At 39.2% G+C, this 17,354-nt stretch overlaps 1 protein-coding gene across 1 annotated transcript in view; it reads right to left on the bottom strand.

The window, feature by feature from the left end:
• Positions 1 to 6,082: 6,082 nt before the first annotated feature.
• The window catches only part of macf1a (microtubule actin crosslinking factor 1a), a 319,162-nt gene continuing 307,890 nt past the window's right edge, over positions 6,083 to 17,354 (bottom strand). Inside the window, exons 100-104 of the mRNA XM_057828763.1 lie at positions 17,272 to 17,282; positions 15,924 to 16,127; positions 15,549 to 15,644; positions 7,690 to 7,792; positions 6,083 to 7,564 (exon numbers count right to left, since the gene is read on the bottom strand). Of these exons, the coding sequence (XP_057684746.1) occupies positions 7,317 to 7,564; positions 7,690 to 7,792; positions 15,549 to 15,644; positions 15,924 to 16,127; positions 17,272 to 17,282 (662 nt within the window). The 3' untranslated portion in view covers positions 6,083 to 7,316. The remainder of the gene's footprint in view (positions 7,565 to 7,689; positions 7,793 to 15,548; positions 15,645 to 15,923; positions 16,128 to 17,271; positions 17,283 to 17,354) is intronic.

The following is a 17,354-nucleotide window of genomic DNA, read 5'->3' as shown; positions in this document are numbered from 1 at the left end:
TAATATTCTATTTTTTTTTTTTTTTTTAATTGACAAAAGGATTAAAAAATGCTGCACCTGCGTACTTTATAAAAGTTCAAGACACAAGACTCATTTATTGGTGCTAAAATTAGGGTGCGCTTCATACACGGGTACGAGAATTTTCCCTAGATTTTACAGGTAATGTTGGGGTGCGCGTTATACACAGGTGCGCCTTATATTCGGTAAATTACGGTATATTGACGTAGCAGAAATTCACATTGTCCCAAACTATTACAAATTTTGGCGGGTTAAAATAAGTGATGTAAAATAATGAAAATGCTGAGAAATAAGCACACACATGTTGACATATTGTGACATGTTAATGCATTTTCATGTAAAGACTTATGCAAAGAAGTAATGACTAGATGTTGTGGGTGGTGACACTATTCAGTAGAGACCCGTGATAATCCATTTTGACCATCACGGCTTATGTCGGCCGGGTCGTCGTCCACTGTTTTGTCTCCAGTTTTTTTTTTTTTTGGTGTAATTAGTACCTAGTTCCCGTTCTCCATGTCAGGATACCCCTCCTCCCCCAGCAGCGACGCCAGCGTCCTGCAGTTCCCTTGGCCCGTAGATCTGCCGCTTCCTTGTTCTCGTGCTGCTGCTTCTCCCATGGCGCCGACACCTCTTGTGAGCCCCGATCCGTTTTTTTTTAGTTTGGATGACGGTCTTGCGTTTAGAGTGCTGACGCTGCAGACCTGAGCAACCATGATATTCCCCTCTCTCTCTCTTCCCTACTCATTCTACAACAGCGCCCTTTTCTCTCAGCAAGGCGACTCACTCGTGAGTAAAGCCACAGAATATAAACGCACCTCACAGAATCTTGTGTTAATGAAGTATAAAATTACATATACCGGTAATACATAATTTAAATAGTTGTTTTGACATTTAGGGTGTATTCAGGGGTACTTAAAGGGTTAATTCCCACTTCCGGAAATCCGGAAACTCCTACCTACGTACATACCTATGCATACATACAGTGGTCCCTCGCTACTTCGTGCCCTCAGTCCATCGCTGTTTTTTTTTTTTTTTCAATTAAAAAAATACAGATGAGCCATCACGAGCCAATCACGTAGTCTCACTCTCCGTTCTGCGGCTCTTTGTTGGTCAGGCAGTGCACTGGAGTTGCTGATAAAGTCAATGATGATTGACAGATGTTAACGTACAATCTTGCCACGGAAGCCGAAGCTTCAAAGCGCTGCATACGTCAATCATCGTTTAAACTTTTTAAACAGTTGCTGTGTTAGTGAGCAGCTTTAGCGGATTTGAGTGGATTTACTCAATAAAGCATTTAATAAAGACAGGCATTTTTTTTACTTTATTCTTGTTTAAAAATAATCCGGTGGGACAGTAACATGTTTAAAACTTATAATGACATTTGAAGTGCTTAAAAACCATTTATAAAAATTAGAGATGTCCCGATCAATCGGCATCCCGATCGATTGGGTCCGATCACGTCATTTTCAAAGTAACGGAATCGGCAAAAAAAATCGGCCATGCCTTTTTTAAATATATATATATATATTTTAATTAAATCGTTTTCTAATTGTATTTAACCTTATAGACATAATATGTTACTCTCATCCAGAGTCTTTAGTTTAGGCTTAACGTAGGGTTATCAAGAATATCCCGATAATGGCGGCAATTAATTTATTATACAATGTGTCACATTAAAATATTTAACGCTATTATAATATGCGCTGCACGACCCTCTCACTCATTGTCGCGCTCAATCTGTAATGACGCCGTTTTACCTATATAGAGAGATAAAAGACAATGCGAAATGAGTAGAGTGACTTTTGGCAGCCTTTGAAGCCCTTCTTCAATTGACTAAAACCTAGCAATTCCTCTCCCTATGATTAGAAATATTATGGGAAGCAATGTGGGGAAGCAAGGTGGCAATAGATCTTTGTCTTAACACCTTAAATTATTTCCCAAAGCAGAGAAGATATATCCATTTGTAGCACGACACACAGTCATGGTTTTACTTCCCATCATGCATTGGGCATGGATGCAGTATCATTTACTGAAAGCTCAACAAATACACTAGATGGCAATATTTAGTCACAATACACAAAGTCACAAGTCTTTCTATCGGTGGATCCCTCTCACAGAAAGAATGTTAATAATGTAAATACCATCTTGAGGATTTATTGTCATAATAAACAGTAACACAATAAATACAGTACTTATGTACTCTATGTTGAATGTATATATTCGTCCGAGTTTTATTCTTTTTTTTTTTAATGCATTGCCAAAACGTATATGATCGGGAAAAATTTTCGGGAATGATTGGAATTGAAACGGGAGCAAAAAAAAACAATCAGATGGGGAAATATCGGGATCGGCAGATACTCAAACTAAAACGATCGGATCAGGAGCAAAAAAACCTGATCGGAACAACCCTAATAAAAATATGTATATGACGGAAAACACTCAGGTGACTTGAACTTCCGCTCAGAGACCCCCAATTTGGCCAAATTTCACAAAATTGTCCTATATGCATGTGTGATACATCATTGGAAAGCTTAAAATCTCAATTTTCTTGTGGAAGAAAAAGTTTGAACAGGAGGGCATTAAAAATAAATAAATAAAACACTAACTGGAGGTGAGAGCATGAGAGAGCAGAATTAAAGACGCCACGATTTTAACGAGATATTATCGTGTACTTACCTTGTTTCGATCCAAAAACTCCATCTAACATGTATCACTGAGTGTCAAGACACAGATTTGAATGGCCACAGCCTGATTTTTTGGGGGATTTTATGGGAGAAACATGGTAATATTACAAGGGTCGCGATGCAGAAATCGCAGACATCAAAGAGTGATCGAGATGTTCTTTTTAGATATCCTTTCTTTTTTTAGATATCCGTTTTTCAGTTTTTCTTTGTTTGGATCGATTATCGTCTAAAATATCGGGGAAAATGCGATGGTAACAAAAAAATACAATTAGGCGATAGTTATGAGTTAGATATCCGTGACCTTTTTACAGACGCCATTTTTTCTGTTTTGACGTAATTTGTTTAAAAGTTTAAAATATGTGAGTGAATAATGTTTTTTTGTTGTTGTTTTTTTTCAAACTCAATATTGGACATCATTCATTCTAAGCTAAAAATGACAGACATTTCAAATAATATAATTTCTGAGCTTCTTTTTATGGCTGGGTTGAAACAAAAGAGGTTGAGCGATATCTGTAAGCGGGGGTTTCCAGGGTAAAATGGACAAATTAAAAATAGTTTGGATGCTTAATGCGGGATGAATCAGCTATGGCAGCATATACATATTGTTCTATCAAACACAACAGTTCTTTTGGCTAAAATACAGCAGTTTCTTTTAAAGAGAATGATAATACTAAGGGGCTGTGAGATATCCATAGAACCGTTATGTGGCAAGATAACAAATATTAATAAAGTTAACAGAAAAAAAAATCTTTAATTCGTGACCAATCATCGAAAATAGATAGAAAATTACGAACATTTCCGAATGTAGCCCGGAAACAGTCGAATGGGGCTTTGACGTCACAGCAGGGAAACGAAAGGTCGAGGCAGGTGCCATCGTTGTTTATCGACGAGAGAGTTGCGTTCGTGTTTTATCAATAATCGCTAAAATGGTTCAAACCTGTCATGCTATGTGGTGTACAAATAGCCATTTGTCGCAATGTAGTACCCATGAGTTCCCGAACGCGAGAAAAAGAGCTGGACTACGCAGAGAATGAGTAAAGTTTGTCCGTCCAAAGAGGGCTAATTTTGCAGACCCAGCCTCCGGCATGGTTTTGTGTGGTGTGCATTTTACACCTGAAAGCTATTCATACTATGGACAAATAAAATCAGGTTTTGCTAAGAAATTGCTGCTGAACGCAGATTGGGTGCCCACAGTACACGTGCAGCCACCTAAATGTCTCGATATAAAGAAAGAGGACGATGACTGGCACTGATGAGACCACCCCAACACCCCAGGCTAAGCAAAGGAGGGGAGCAGCCAAGCTTGAAATGGCCACACTTTTATAATAAAAAACATATCACGCATTGGATACAGGACTGGACACATGTATATAAATTATCGCTCGTAAAATATATAGAACAAATCCTCTAATCCCATTCATCTTTGTGTCTGTTGGCAAAGCGAAAACCTATAATAGCGCAATAAATGATAGTGATAATTCTATACATTACTTTATTTTGCGGTCACGGTGTATCAGCTTCACAAAAAGAAATGCACAACAAACCATTCCGTGTTTCCCACATGATCTGTTGCCGGTGTTTCATCAGTGTGATTGCTCCCCTCAATGATCCTTTCGTTAGCCTGCATTGGCTTTTGTTTGGGCTCAAATTGATAACTCAAAACACCAAAGAAAGGTTCATAACTCTCCTCGTCACCATTAGAAGAACGTTCGTTACATCGGATTCGTCGCTGCAACTAGAAACAAAATTGTCCGCCGTCATCGCCGCCATTCAGTACTAAGCACTGAGCCGGTAGCACACAATATGCTAGATTTCCGGGATCTCGGGTGCCGGTCGTTTTAGCTTGACAATCGATCCAAATTTCTATCATTTTCTTGGTGTTGCGATGTGTGTAATTACACGAAGTGGCATGATATGAATCCAAAAGGCATGCGTTTATGGATAAATGGAATATTAGCATTTCCCCAGGTGTTTTCATACTCTTTAAAGAGGGGTGCAAGAGCAGAAACTGCTTTTTCAGACCCGTCTGTGTTTCCTGCTATATACATAGTTTCTTTTTTAAATTATACTTGGGGGGGGTGGGTTGGTTGGAAAGTGAAAAAACGTCTCTTTCCATGCTAAATCTGAATGAATACATTGAACACACAGTTTTGCGGGCGGGTGGGGGGGGCGCTACTTTTTTCACTTATTGCGGCAGGTTCTGGTCCTCATTAACTGTGATCACTGTACATACATACATACCTATAGATAGATATGTTTTTGGATAGTTATTCAGTGATTCAGGGGTACTTAACTCATTAATTCCCAGCCATTTTCACCGGTGCAACCTCCTTCGCTCCCCGTCGTTTTACTGGATTTTGACTGATTTTGCAAGGCCCACAGAAAATTCTGTTCTATTGCTATATAAACATGAAACCCACCAAAAGACTCTTCTTTCAGCAGGAAAAAAAAGTTCACATCTTTTTCCATTCTTTAGAAAATAGCTTAGTTTGAGCAATTGAGCTTTTTGTAAACGCATTTCAAACATAACTTTGACTTCAACAGCTATTTTTTGCTTTAGTTACATCCCAAACATCTGAAAAATGTTTTCCTTTTTCCAAAATAAGACAAGTAGAGCTTTTGATAGCAAAGTAACAATTTATTTACACATAACAGAGATGACGCTGTTGTGGCCGCGACGGCTAGGGTAAACTTTTCCCTCATCGCCACCTGTCTTATAAAGATGGATTTAAAAAAATCTTTCCAGCACAGAGTCAACGGCATCGTCCGCTGCACTGGTGGTCCTGGTCGTCCAGCGCCTGGCATCCCGAGCGTCCTCCATTCGGTCGTCTTCCGCCGGCGCCCCGGCCGTTCGTTCTGTTGATTCGGGTTGGGGGTCTTACCAAATGTGCTACTGCCCTCCAGTGGCCAGTTTTATTTCTTTGAAATGGATTTTCAGCTTTGTGCTTTGGAGCTAAGTTGAATCAGAACCTAGAGATGTCTCTTGTTAAAAAAGATGTATAAATACTTCTTTGGGACACTGAAACAAAAATAGAACCTATTTATACTTTTGGGGAGCAAATGAGTTAAAGGGTTAATTCAGGTAACGCCGCCTGCTTAGGAACGGGGGGCGCTAACCTGGGACTTTCTCTACTTCCAGAATCAATTCATTTCCTAAGTAGCGGTACTTTTTTACTTGCATTTAAAAATGTGGAGTAATGGCTATTTCGCCTAATTCCGGAAAATATTGGCTGTTATTTTCCTCCACTATTACCCATTAAAAAATTCTCGTTACTTTCATTGGCTGCCATTGACGTTCAATCTAATCCAACTCCCAGTTGACATGGATGAACCTGTTATATCCCGTGTCCCAAAACATTCTTTCACAAAATAAAAGCAAATTTTTTTTTACTGCAAGCATCATTTTAATACAAAAACAACAAAAAAATGGTTTATAATTTTAGTTTTTTGCTTCATTTTACACAATATTCCCCCTTTTGCTCCCGCTCGTGTACACACGGTAACGCAGCATCTTGTGAGAGAGGCAATAAATAAATAAAAATTCATAACATGTCTTTTTTGTTTTATAAACGTATGACTCATCCACTGCTGTTCTCTTATCAACATGATCGATCGCGAGACAAATGTGTGTACTAGTCTTCTGCCAACTTCAAAATTAAATATTAGAATTTTTTTTCAAATTTCATCTAGACAAAAAAAAGAGGTGGATTATAAATTAACAGAAAGAAGTAACATGATAATGTTTTGTAACAGGCGGGAGAAAAAGAGTGTCAGGTGTCAAAATTCACACCCCTGTCCCGGCATGGCGGAATACTTTTACACACAGGCGTCGTCTCGGCGAAAAAAATGTGCCGCGTTGACTTCGTCTCCCTTAATTTCGGGGTGGAAAAAGGCGGGAGAAAGTTATCTTGACTCACTAGCGCCACAAGAGCAGCAAAGCGGCATTACAGGGCAAGGAAAAGTGAGCGACGGGCATCCGGGAATCGTCCTGCCTCCGTTACGGCAGAAAATTGCCGTGTTGACTTCCTTCCCTGCCAAAAAAAAAGGCTAGAGAATGTCGTTCGTCTTTTAAGAGTGCACTTTTTTTGTGGCCGTTCTGCTGTCAAAACTGTAGAATGTCTGTCATGGAGAATGTTGTTCTCTAAGTAAAACAGGTGGCAGTAAGTGACATTTTCTGGATTCTTGTGTCTATTCTGATGTATGGGAAAGTGACTCACTAGCGCCACCCCAAGGATGGAAGCCAGGAATCTTACAAAGTGCACTTTGCGGTGCGCTCCCTTAATTTTTGGGATTTTTGTGGGGCTAAACCACGAGGTCCCCCAAACTTGCCCACCCAATCCGGGCGTTCCACTTGATGCATATTTGCTGACCCACAAGCCAACATGTGTATTTTTTCCTGGATTCTTTCAGGAAGGTTTTTTTTTTTTTTTGCGTGATGTAGCAGCTTGTTGCATTTGTCGGAAGAGTCACTTTTCTTTGTCTGTATTCTTGTTGCAGTGACTCCATAGCGCCACCGCGAGGATAAAAGGCTGGAAGCGTCCTTGTTTTTTGGGATTTTTGCAGGTGAGGTTCCCCTGAGTGTTCCGCACGTGTTTCAAGATGGCCCTCCTCGTCTTATTTCTTGCCGGACGCGACCGTTTTTGGACTAGGGGTCTTCTTGGCGATGGTGGGGATCTTGGAGGGTTTGGCGCCACCGCCGGGCCTCCGAGGAGTGTCGGAGGTGTCCGAGCAGACGGAGCGGGAGTCCTGCAGCTCCGAGGCGTCGGACGCGTCGCTCCCCCGCCGACTGCTGGCCCGGCTTCCCGCTCGGCTGCCTGCGCGGCTAGCGGGACCGCCGGCCGACGACCCCCCTCGCTTTGGATCTGCCGCGGGATGAAAAGGCCGTCAAATTTGTCACGTGACAAAAAGGGTAGGTCTTATAGAAATCGACATGATTCAAACACATCTCAAGTGCACTTATACAACTTCGTCAAAATTTAAGTCTCACCCGTTCGTTTTCCGGCGTGCGTCGCGCCACCGTTTTCTCCCGTCAGCGAGCCGCGGCTAGAGTGGAAGGTCGGCCGCTTCAGCTTGGAGCCCGATGACGCTCCCTGCACAAAATATGACAAAGCTTGTTCGCGTTAAATAGCAAAAAAATGAACCGTAACACTGATCATTTAAAAGTAAAAAAAAAACAAATTCTAGAAAAACTAAATGAAAAAAAAAAAACGCTAACAATAACAGAAATATACTAATAAAAGAAATAGTTGAAATAGCTATTCAAAATTCCAGCATAAAAAAAAAATGCTACAATGCAAAAACACACCTTCTTAAAACTAGTTAACTTCCCTTGTTTTTGGTGTTTGCTTTAAGTAAATTTTACTTAGATTTCTTGAAATTACAAAAATAGCTTGTTGAAAATTATTTTAACATGATAACAAACACATAGATATTTTTAAAAAAGATTCCTTGAATGCAATTTTTTCTTGATTTAGGTGAAAAATTGCCAACTTTTAGATGAATGGGCTTAATATTTAATTACGGTAAGTGGAATAATCTGACAATCGGTTAACTAGTCTTTAACACTCTCAAAACAAGATGGAGAAAATTCACTAGATTAAAAAAAAATATCTAAGATGTTATAAATTTGCATTGTATACAGTGATCTTTTGCGTGGATTTTTTAATCTTATCAGAATAAAAGTTTTAAAAATATGTTTATGTACACTTACACACATCACATGAGTGAATTAATAAACATTACATATTCCTACATTATTTTATGCATTTTATTTCCATGTTTCCAACCATTCCTAAATGTTCTAGTGATAACATATGCATTCATACAGTGCAAATTTATAACGTCTTGTTTTTTGTTGTTGTTGTTTTAAATGTAGCCAAATAATTTTCTGCATCTTGTTTTGAGTGTTAAAGACTAGTCTAACAGATTCACGCGTCAGATTATTCCACTTTAAATATTACTATTTGTAAGCTTATATACTATAAGCTATAATATATATATATATAGCTTATATATATATATAAGCTTACTATAACTAAGCTTATATATTTTATTATTTTATTTTTATTTTTTGCCATTTTTCACCTAAATTAAAAAAAAACATGCTTTCAATTCAAGGATATTGTTCAAAATACTAATAACATTTCAAAGCTTTTTTAAGATTAAGTATGCAAATTTATTGCTTAAAGTAAGTTTTAAGATTATTTTCAGATTTCTTGAAATAAGAAAAATAGCTAGGTGAGTAAAATTGACTTGACTGAAGCACTGGCAGATAATTTCATTTATTTCTAGTAGATTTACACAGAAAACAAGGGAATTTAACTACCATAGTTTTACGGAGGTGTGTTTTTGTAGCGATGGGGTTTATTCACACACACACAAAAAATACACTATAGTAATGCCTCGCTACTTCGCGCCCTCAGTCTATTGCAGATTTATTTCCCCAAAAAAGAAAAAAATACAGATGAGCTGTCCCGAGCCGATCGCGTAGCCTCACTCTCGCCCCCCCCCCCCAGCTCTTTGTTCTTCAGCACGTGCACTGGAGTTTCTTATTAAAGTTAATAATGTTGACAAATGTTTGGGTTTGATGTTACCACTGTCGCGGACTTCAAAGCACAACATGCGTCAATCATTGCTTAACTTGTTAAACACTTGCTGTGGCAACTCATTATGTGTAAGTGAGCAGCTTTCAGGATTTCAGTAGACTCACTATGAAATGTAGTAAAGCCAAGCTTTTTCCGACTATTCTTTTTAAAAAATAATTCGGTGGGACAGTAACATGTTTTAAACTTATCATAATTATTACATCTGAAGTACTTAAAAACTATTAAATACATATGGATATATTTTTTATTAGACTTAAAAAAACGTATTATATGTATGCTAAATCTGAATAAATACATTGAACACACCAAAACATTTTTTTTGGGGGGGGGGGGCTACGTTGCGGTTTTTCACTTATCACGGCGGGTTCTGGTCGGCATTAACCGCGAAAAACGAGGCATCACTGTGGTATGAAGTAGTAATTAACCTCAAATTATTAAATCAGAAAATTGTAGTAATAATAACACTGGCCAACAATTATCTTTAGCCGATTTGATACAATTTTTGATGAATTTTCAGTTTTCCTGTATGCAACTGATATATTTTGTATTCTTATAGAAGTGGTATCTTATACGGATTCTTCAAATATTTTCACTATGGTACTGGTTTAACTTTTCAGTCCTTTGCATAGTTACATTCACTGTCAACATTAGTAAGTCACAGTTTACCGATTTTCACATAGAATATTAGAGCACTTTGGCAGTATAGTCTTATTGTTTATCTCCTGTGTCTAAAACACGACATAACAGGTATGACTTTTGCAACAGATTGTTTTTTTTATGGGCTATTTTCTTAAGTGGCCACTTTTTTTTTTTTAAACATCACGTTTGCAATAATTTAGCATTTTGCAAAAATTAAGATCAGATTTGGATTCAGCAAACCAAAATGGTGAAAGAAGTGTTTGCATTTTTGTTGTTGTTGACGAGTAATAGTAATTATGTTAAATAACCGTAATATACGTATTATTCATTCATTCAGTCATTTTCCATGCCGCTTTTTCCTCACGAGGGTCGCGGAGGTGCTGGAGCCTATCCCAGCTAACTATGGGCAGTAGGCAGGGGACACCCTGAACTGGTTGCCAGCCAATCACAGGGCACAAGGAGACATACAACCATTCACGCACACACTCATACTCACGGACAATTTAGAGTGTTCAATCAGCCTACCATGCCACGCAGGCACGGGGAGAACATGCAAACTCCACACAGGATGGCCGAAGCCCGGGATTGAACCCTTGATCTCAGAACTGTGAGGCAGACGTGCTAACCACTCAGCCACCGTGCCGCCTATACGTATTAGTAAATGATAAAGTTGTAACATATAAAAGTATTAATCATAAAAATAAAAATCATACATTTTGAAAATGACCAATTTCATAATAGTCGGTGAAAGTGAGAGCAACATAGTAAAATGTAAATCTGTTCAAACATGCAAAAATTCAGCATTATAGATTACATTTAGGCTCAGACAACACAAAATATGCCAACATTTTACTGGATTATAAGTGTCATTAGTATCTGAAATAATTGCTTTTCAGTCAACCGATGTCTTAAAAGTGTTTAATGAAGAATTGGTATCATATGATTCAGTAGCCTGTTAGGGTGTAACGGTTCACGTGGCTGTATTGAACCGTTTCGAATTTGCGGTATACAGTGGGGCAAATAAGTATTTAGTCAACCACTAATTGTGCAAGTTCTCCCAATTGAAAATATTAGAGAGGCCTGTAATTATCAACATGGGTAAACCTCAACCACGAGAGAGAGAATGTGAGGAAAAAAACAGAAAATCACAGTTTGTTTTTTTAAAGAATTTGCTAACCATGGTGGAAAATAAGTATTTGCTCTATACCAAAAGTTCATCTCAATACTTTGTTATGTACCCTTTGTTGGCAATAACGGAGGCCAAACGTTTTAACTCTACACAAGCTTTTCACACACTGTTGCTGGTATTTTGGCCCATTCCTCCATGCAGATCTCCTCTAGAGCAGGGATGTTTTGGTGCTGTCGTTGGGTAACACGGACTTTCAACTCCCTCCTCACCCCGTGGCGTCAAAATGATAACAAGAACGGGGAGCAAGAATCCCAGAACCACACGGTGGGACCCAGTGAATGACCTACAGAGAGCTGGGACCACAGTAACAAAGGCTACTATCAGTAACACAATGCGCCGCCAGGGACTCAAATCCTGCACTGCCAGACGTGTCCCCCTGCTGAAGCCAGTACACGTCCAGGCCCGTCTGCGGTTCGCTAGAGAGCATTTGGATGATCCAGAAGAGGACTGGGAGAATGTGTTATGGTCAGATGAAACCAAAATAGAACTTTTTGGTAGAAACACAGGTTCTCTTGTTTGGAGGAAAAAGAATACAGAATTGCACCATACCCACTGTGAAGCATGGGGGTGGAAACATCATGCTTTGGGGCTGTTTTTCTGCAAAGGGACCAGGACGACTGATTTGTGTAAAGGAAAGAACGAATGGGGCCATGTATCGAGAGATTTTGAGTGAAAATCTCCTTCCATCAGCAACGGTCCTGGAGTGGCCTATCCAGTCTCCAGGTCTCAACTCTATAGAAAATCTGCGGAGGGAGTTGAAAGTCCGTGTTGCCCAACGACTAGAGCTGGGAATCTTTGGGCACCTAACGATTCGATTACAATTACGATTCAGATGGTCCGATTCAATTCTAAAACGATTATTGATGCACCCCCCCCCCCCCCCCCCCCCTTTTTCTTTTTAAAATATTTTGTACATTTGTTCCAAAATTGTTCAAAAATACTCTCAGGCTAAACCAAACTACTATTTCAGTATCAAGTTAACATATAGCAGTAAACAAATATACAAAAATAACAGTAAATAAAAAACTCCAGTCCCCATTCTGTATCAGCAGCTTTAAACTACATTCAATTAATTTAATGTTGTGAATCAACCGTTAAAGTTGTTAAAATTGCTCCCGTTAATCCATAATTTCCCTTTTGTCAACTTTCGACATGTGAAAGTTTTAAAACTATTTTAAAGATAGATTCAAGTCAATATTTTACCGATTTAGGAGTATTTTAGATAAAAAGTTAATTAGGTTTGCTTGGAAGGTTCGCTACAACAGCCTTGCAGAGAAGTGTACTGCTTTAAGATGGCGGCCGTTTACTACATCTGCATCTAGCTTTTTGTAGATGTGCTGCAAACGCTACCGCTACCGTAGTGCATCTAGTCTTATATAAATGATATCTACCGTAACATTATGTGGATGACGTACTTTTGTAGCAGCTTCAGGTATGTTGTTGTGTTTTTTTATCTCGTGGCATGAGTTGAGCTAGAGCCGTGAGTTGAGCATTGGCATTACCCGAGTGGCCGGGTAATGAGAAGCATGATGTTTAGCTACTCTCGCTCCGTTGCTCATTGACTGCGCGGCGCGCTGAGTGTGTTGTACTTCCGCTTTACTTGGCATATTTCAATAATCGGAATTTGGATGTTTGGGAATCGTTCTCGAATCTTCCACGGCCGAATCGCGAATAATCTAAGAATCGGAAATTTTGCACACCTCTACCAACGACAGCCGCAAAACATCACTGCTCTAGAGGAGATCTGCATGGAGGAATGGGCCAAAATACCAGAAACGGTGTGTGAAAAGCTTGTGAAGAGTTACAGAAAACGTTTGGCCTCCGTGATTGCCAACAAAGGGTACATAACAAAGTATTGAGATGAAATTTTGGTATTGACCAAAAACTTATTTTCCACCATGATCTGCAAATAAATTATTTAAAAATCAAACAATGTGATTTTGAGGTTTAACCATGTTGACAATTACAGGCCTCTCTAATATTTTCAAGTGGGAGAACTTGCACAATTAGTGGTTGACTAAATACTTATTTGCTCCACTGCATATGGGAAGATGACACTACTCTGTGGTTTTTCACTTTTCGCGGTTGGCTCTGGTCCCCAATAACGGCGACAAGTGAGCGATTACAGTGGTATGAAAAAGTATCTGAACCTTTTGGAATTTCTCTCATTTCTGCATAAAATCACAATCAAATGTGATCTGATCTTTGTCAAGATAACAGATGAAAACAGTGTCTGCTTTAACTAAAACAACCCAAACATTCATAGGTTTTCATCTTTGAATGAGATAGTATGCAAACAATGACAGAAGGGTGTAACGTAAGTAAGTGAACCACCACATTTAATATTTTGTTTGGTTGAATGACGCGAGAAAAGTCAGACACACGGAGAGGGAAGAGTGTTTGTTGTGACGCTGTTGCAAACGCGATGCTAGGCTAGGTGGCCCCAATATTTCCTGAGTGTAGCCGACAGCCTACAATCTAAACCCACTTGATGATAAATATCATACACATATAGAACTAGATGCGAATTGACAGACTCGGCGGCATTAGTAAACAGCCGCCATCTTAAAGCAGTAGACTTCTCAGAAAGCCTCTGTTGTAGTGAACCTTCCTAGCGGACCTAAGTAACTTTTTATCTAAAATATTCCTAAATCGGCAAAATCTTGACTTGAATCTATCTTTAAATGATGAAACAGTTTTAAAACTTTCACATGACAAAAGTAGATGGAAGGGAACTAATGCAAAAGCGGAAGCAATTTTAACAACTTTAACGGTTGATTCACAACATTAAACGACTTCCAAATATAGCCAAGTTTACTATGTTTTGAAAGGTAACACCAGTTACTTTGCCAAGTAACAAATTACTCTTACATTCAGGTAACTGATTTAATAACTCAATTACTTTTTGGGAGAAGTAATTTGTAACTGTAATAAAGTAAGAATAACAACACTGGCTATAAAGAAGAAGTCTGCAGAATGAAAAGTGATGAAAGCAGAGATTTTATTCTGCCAATTTGTTGCCGAACACAATTTGCCCGCAACTATTGCTGATCACTTCTCAGAACTAGCAAAAGAAATGTTCCCTGACTCAAAGACTGCATCGGTAAGTTCATTTTGTCAATTGACCTTTTTAATTTATAATTGGACACACTAACGCACTACATTCAAGTCAAACTGAATTGTGAGCTGAAGTGCCATGGAGTGCCGCCATCAAGACATGATAAAAATTGCCGAAAGTGATACATACAATTAAAACAAAAGTCACTGTTAAATTTGAGTAATCATGATGTAGCGGAAGTTATTGATTGTTCTTTGATTGTACCAGGTTACATTTGACAATATTACCAATACATTTATATTACCGTATTGGCCCTGATTATAAGACGATCCCCTCTTTTTCAAGACTCAAGTTGGAAAAAAGACTTTATACAGAAAATAATTACAGTACATCTGAAACAAATGATTATAACAATATATTTGAGAGAAAAAGCATGTTAGTTTGCCACATTCGAATCTTAATATCTGAACATTTAAATATGTAGACTAAAGTGCAATCACATTCGTAAATGAACGGCTTCTGGTTTTTGAAATGTAAATTAACCAATCTATTTTGGTAAACAACAAAATTGCAATAACTGCATTAACCATAAAGGGTCACTTTGGCCTGGGGAGTCAAGTTCAGCATTCGCTTCAATGATATCTGGCGCCATCTAGCGTCGTGAATGGGCATAATGTCTAGACCACGACCCACGACCTCCACTTTTTCAGTCTTAATTCAATACAAAAAACACCGTCTTATATTCGGGCAAATCCAGTATATTAAAAATTGAGTTGTTTTTTTTAGGTTTCATATTGCACGCTATATAAAACGTTGTAAGATTAGTCACCAATTTGTAAGAATGCCAACGGCCTCGGGTTGACAGGAATGCATGCTATCCTCATTAAAATATGAAAACCTATAAATGTTGTGGTGATTTTAATTGATCCAAACACTGTATTTTAATCTGTCTGAGTTTGAAAAAGATCAGATCACATTTGATGGTGATTTTTTGCAGAAATGTTAGAAATACTAAAAGGTTTAGATACTTTTTCATACCACTGTAAATGGTTTTAAATAAAAATGGGGGGGAATAACACTGTTTTTTCACTTCACGCGGTTGGTTCTGGTCCCCAATAACTGTATTTACACAAGATCTATCGTTTATATTAAAAAAAAAAAACATTTGAAATTTTTTTTTCAAGCATTTTTTTGGGGCCAAAAATGAACTGAAATTACATTTTAGTGTACCTTTACACCCTTACTAACTGAAAAAAATGATTAAGCAATGAAATGGCTTGCCCGAGGGGTGGGGTGGTGGGGTGCATTGGTGTTTAGCGGGGTGGAGTGGGAGTTAGTTTGGGTAGCGTCGTTACCTCGTCATCTGGGGAGCACGGACACTTGGTCGCTGTCGGGCTTTTACTGTGAGCCAACCACGGCTTGGCGTAGTCACGAGAGTGAGCGTTTGACGACTGAGGGAAGAGGGAAGGATGTGCAGCGAAGGAGGGTCGGAAATAATGGTGTGAAGGAAGGACGACAGGAAGCAGCGGAGATGGCGAGCGAGTTTGATTTCATGAGTGAAGAATTTTTCAAAGTTTGGCGGTGATCGGAAAAATTGCAAAGCGTGAAGGAAGATTAGCGACAACGAGAGACAAAGAAACAAAACACGTTAACATCCGACAAGACAGGACAAAACAATTTAACGTGTAACCCGACCGCGAGGGTCAAAATGTAAAGGTGGCGCCACTCACCCTGGACGAGGCTGTGGGCGTAGCGGGGGCGGAGGGCGCTGATGCGCCACTGTGCGAGGCTGAGGACGAGGAACGGGTGGGCGAGGCATTGCGGGAGCCCGGTTTGGAGCGCCGGCCCCGCGAACGGAAGGCGCACACGCTCTGCGGCGTCCCCTCGGGGAGGATGAACTTCTCTCGGAGCTCCAGGTTGGTGCGCCCCGCGCGCTGAAAGGCAAGCACAACGCGCGTCAGCTTTATTTAGGAGTATTTTAATATCGGGCAGTGCCATTGACGGTGATAGACGTCCAATCGTGTGGCTCTTTTCATCCTTTTGCTGTGAACTGAAATGAGTTTATCACTTGTAGACGTCCAATCCATTTGAACTGGAAGGATTGGCAGCGAATGAACGTTCCTGCCATGCCTCCCAGTTCAAAAGGATTGGATGACTATCACAGTCAGTGGCCGCCAATTCGTTCAATTGAATAAATATGTAGAAGTTAATAGGAATAATGAGTCCAATGATAAATATTAACCATAAACTGGTAAAAACAAGAGCAGTAAAATAAAAAATATATAGTGGGGGGCAAAAAAAGAGGAATAGTACGTAAAATAATGATAGAAAATATTGTACAATATATAAATTGTGAAAACAATAGTAATGAATACACTAAAAGCAAGTAATAAATATTACAGATTTTGTAGAACTTGTGCTACTATAGTTAAAATTTGTGATATCCTGTTAATATAAGGGAAAATCTACACAATGGCCAGAATATTATGTAAACTGACACAAAAACCTCAATAAAACCATGTAACAAGTCCAAGATGCAATTTTTCTTTTTAACTCAAAGTAGCTTTTGATGACACCAGAGCACACGTGCGCTATACAATATACAGTGTATCACAAAAGTGAGTACACCCCTCGTATTTCTGCAGATATTTAAGTATATCTTTTCATGGGACAACACTGACAACATACACTTTGACACAATGAAAAGTAGTCTGTGTGCAGCTTATATAATATAGCCATTAATATCTAAACCTTAGTAACAAATGTGAGTACACCCCTTAGAAACTACATCCCTATATGTCCAAATTGAGTACTGCTAGTCATTTTCCCTCCAAAATGTCATGTGACTCGTTACAGGAGTGCTGTCAGCATTGCTGCAGAGATTGAAGAGGTAGGGGGTCAGCCTGTTCGTGCTCAGACCATACGCCGCACTCTACATCAAATTGGTGTGCATGGCTGTCACCCCAGGAGGAAGCCTCTTCTGAAGACGGTACACAAGAAAGCCTACAAACTGTTTGCTGAAGACATGTCAACAAAGCACATGGATTACTCGAACCATGTCCTATGATCTGATGAGACGGGTGGGCTTTCTTGTGTACAGTCTTCAGAAGAGGCTTCCTCCTGGGGTGACAGCCATGCACACCAATTTGATGTAGAGTACG

This window comes from Corythoichthys intestinalis, chromosome 22 (genome assembly GCF_030265065.1).
Source record: "Corythoichthys intestinalis isolate RoL2023-P3 chromosome 22, ASM3026506v1, whole genome shotgun sequence".
NCBI lineage: Eukaryota > Metazoa > Chordata > Actinopteri > Syngnathiformes > Syngnathidae > Corythoichthys > Corythoichthys intestinalis.
The sequence above is the reverse complement of the archived record's forward strand: the minus strand, read 5'-3'. Positions and strand labels throughout refer to the sequence as shown.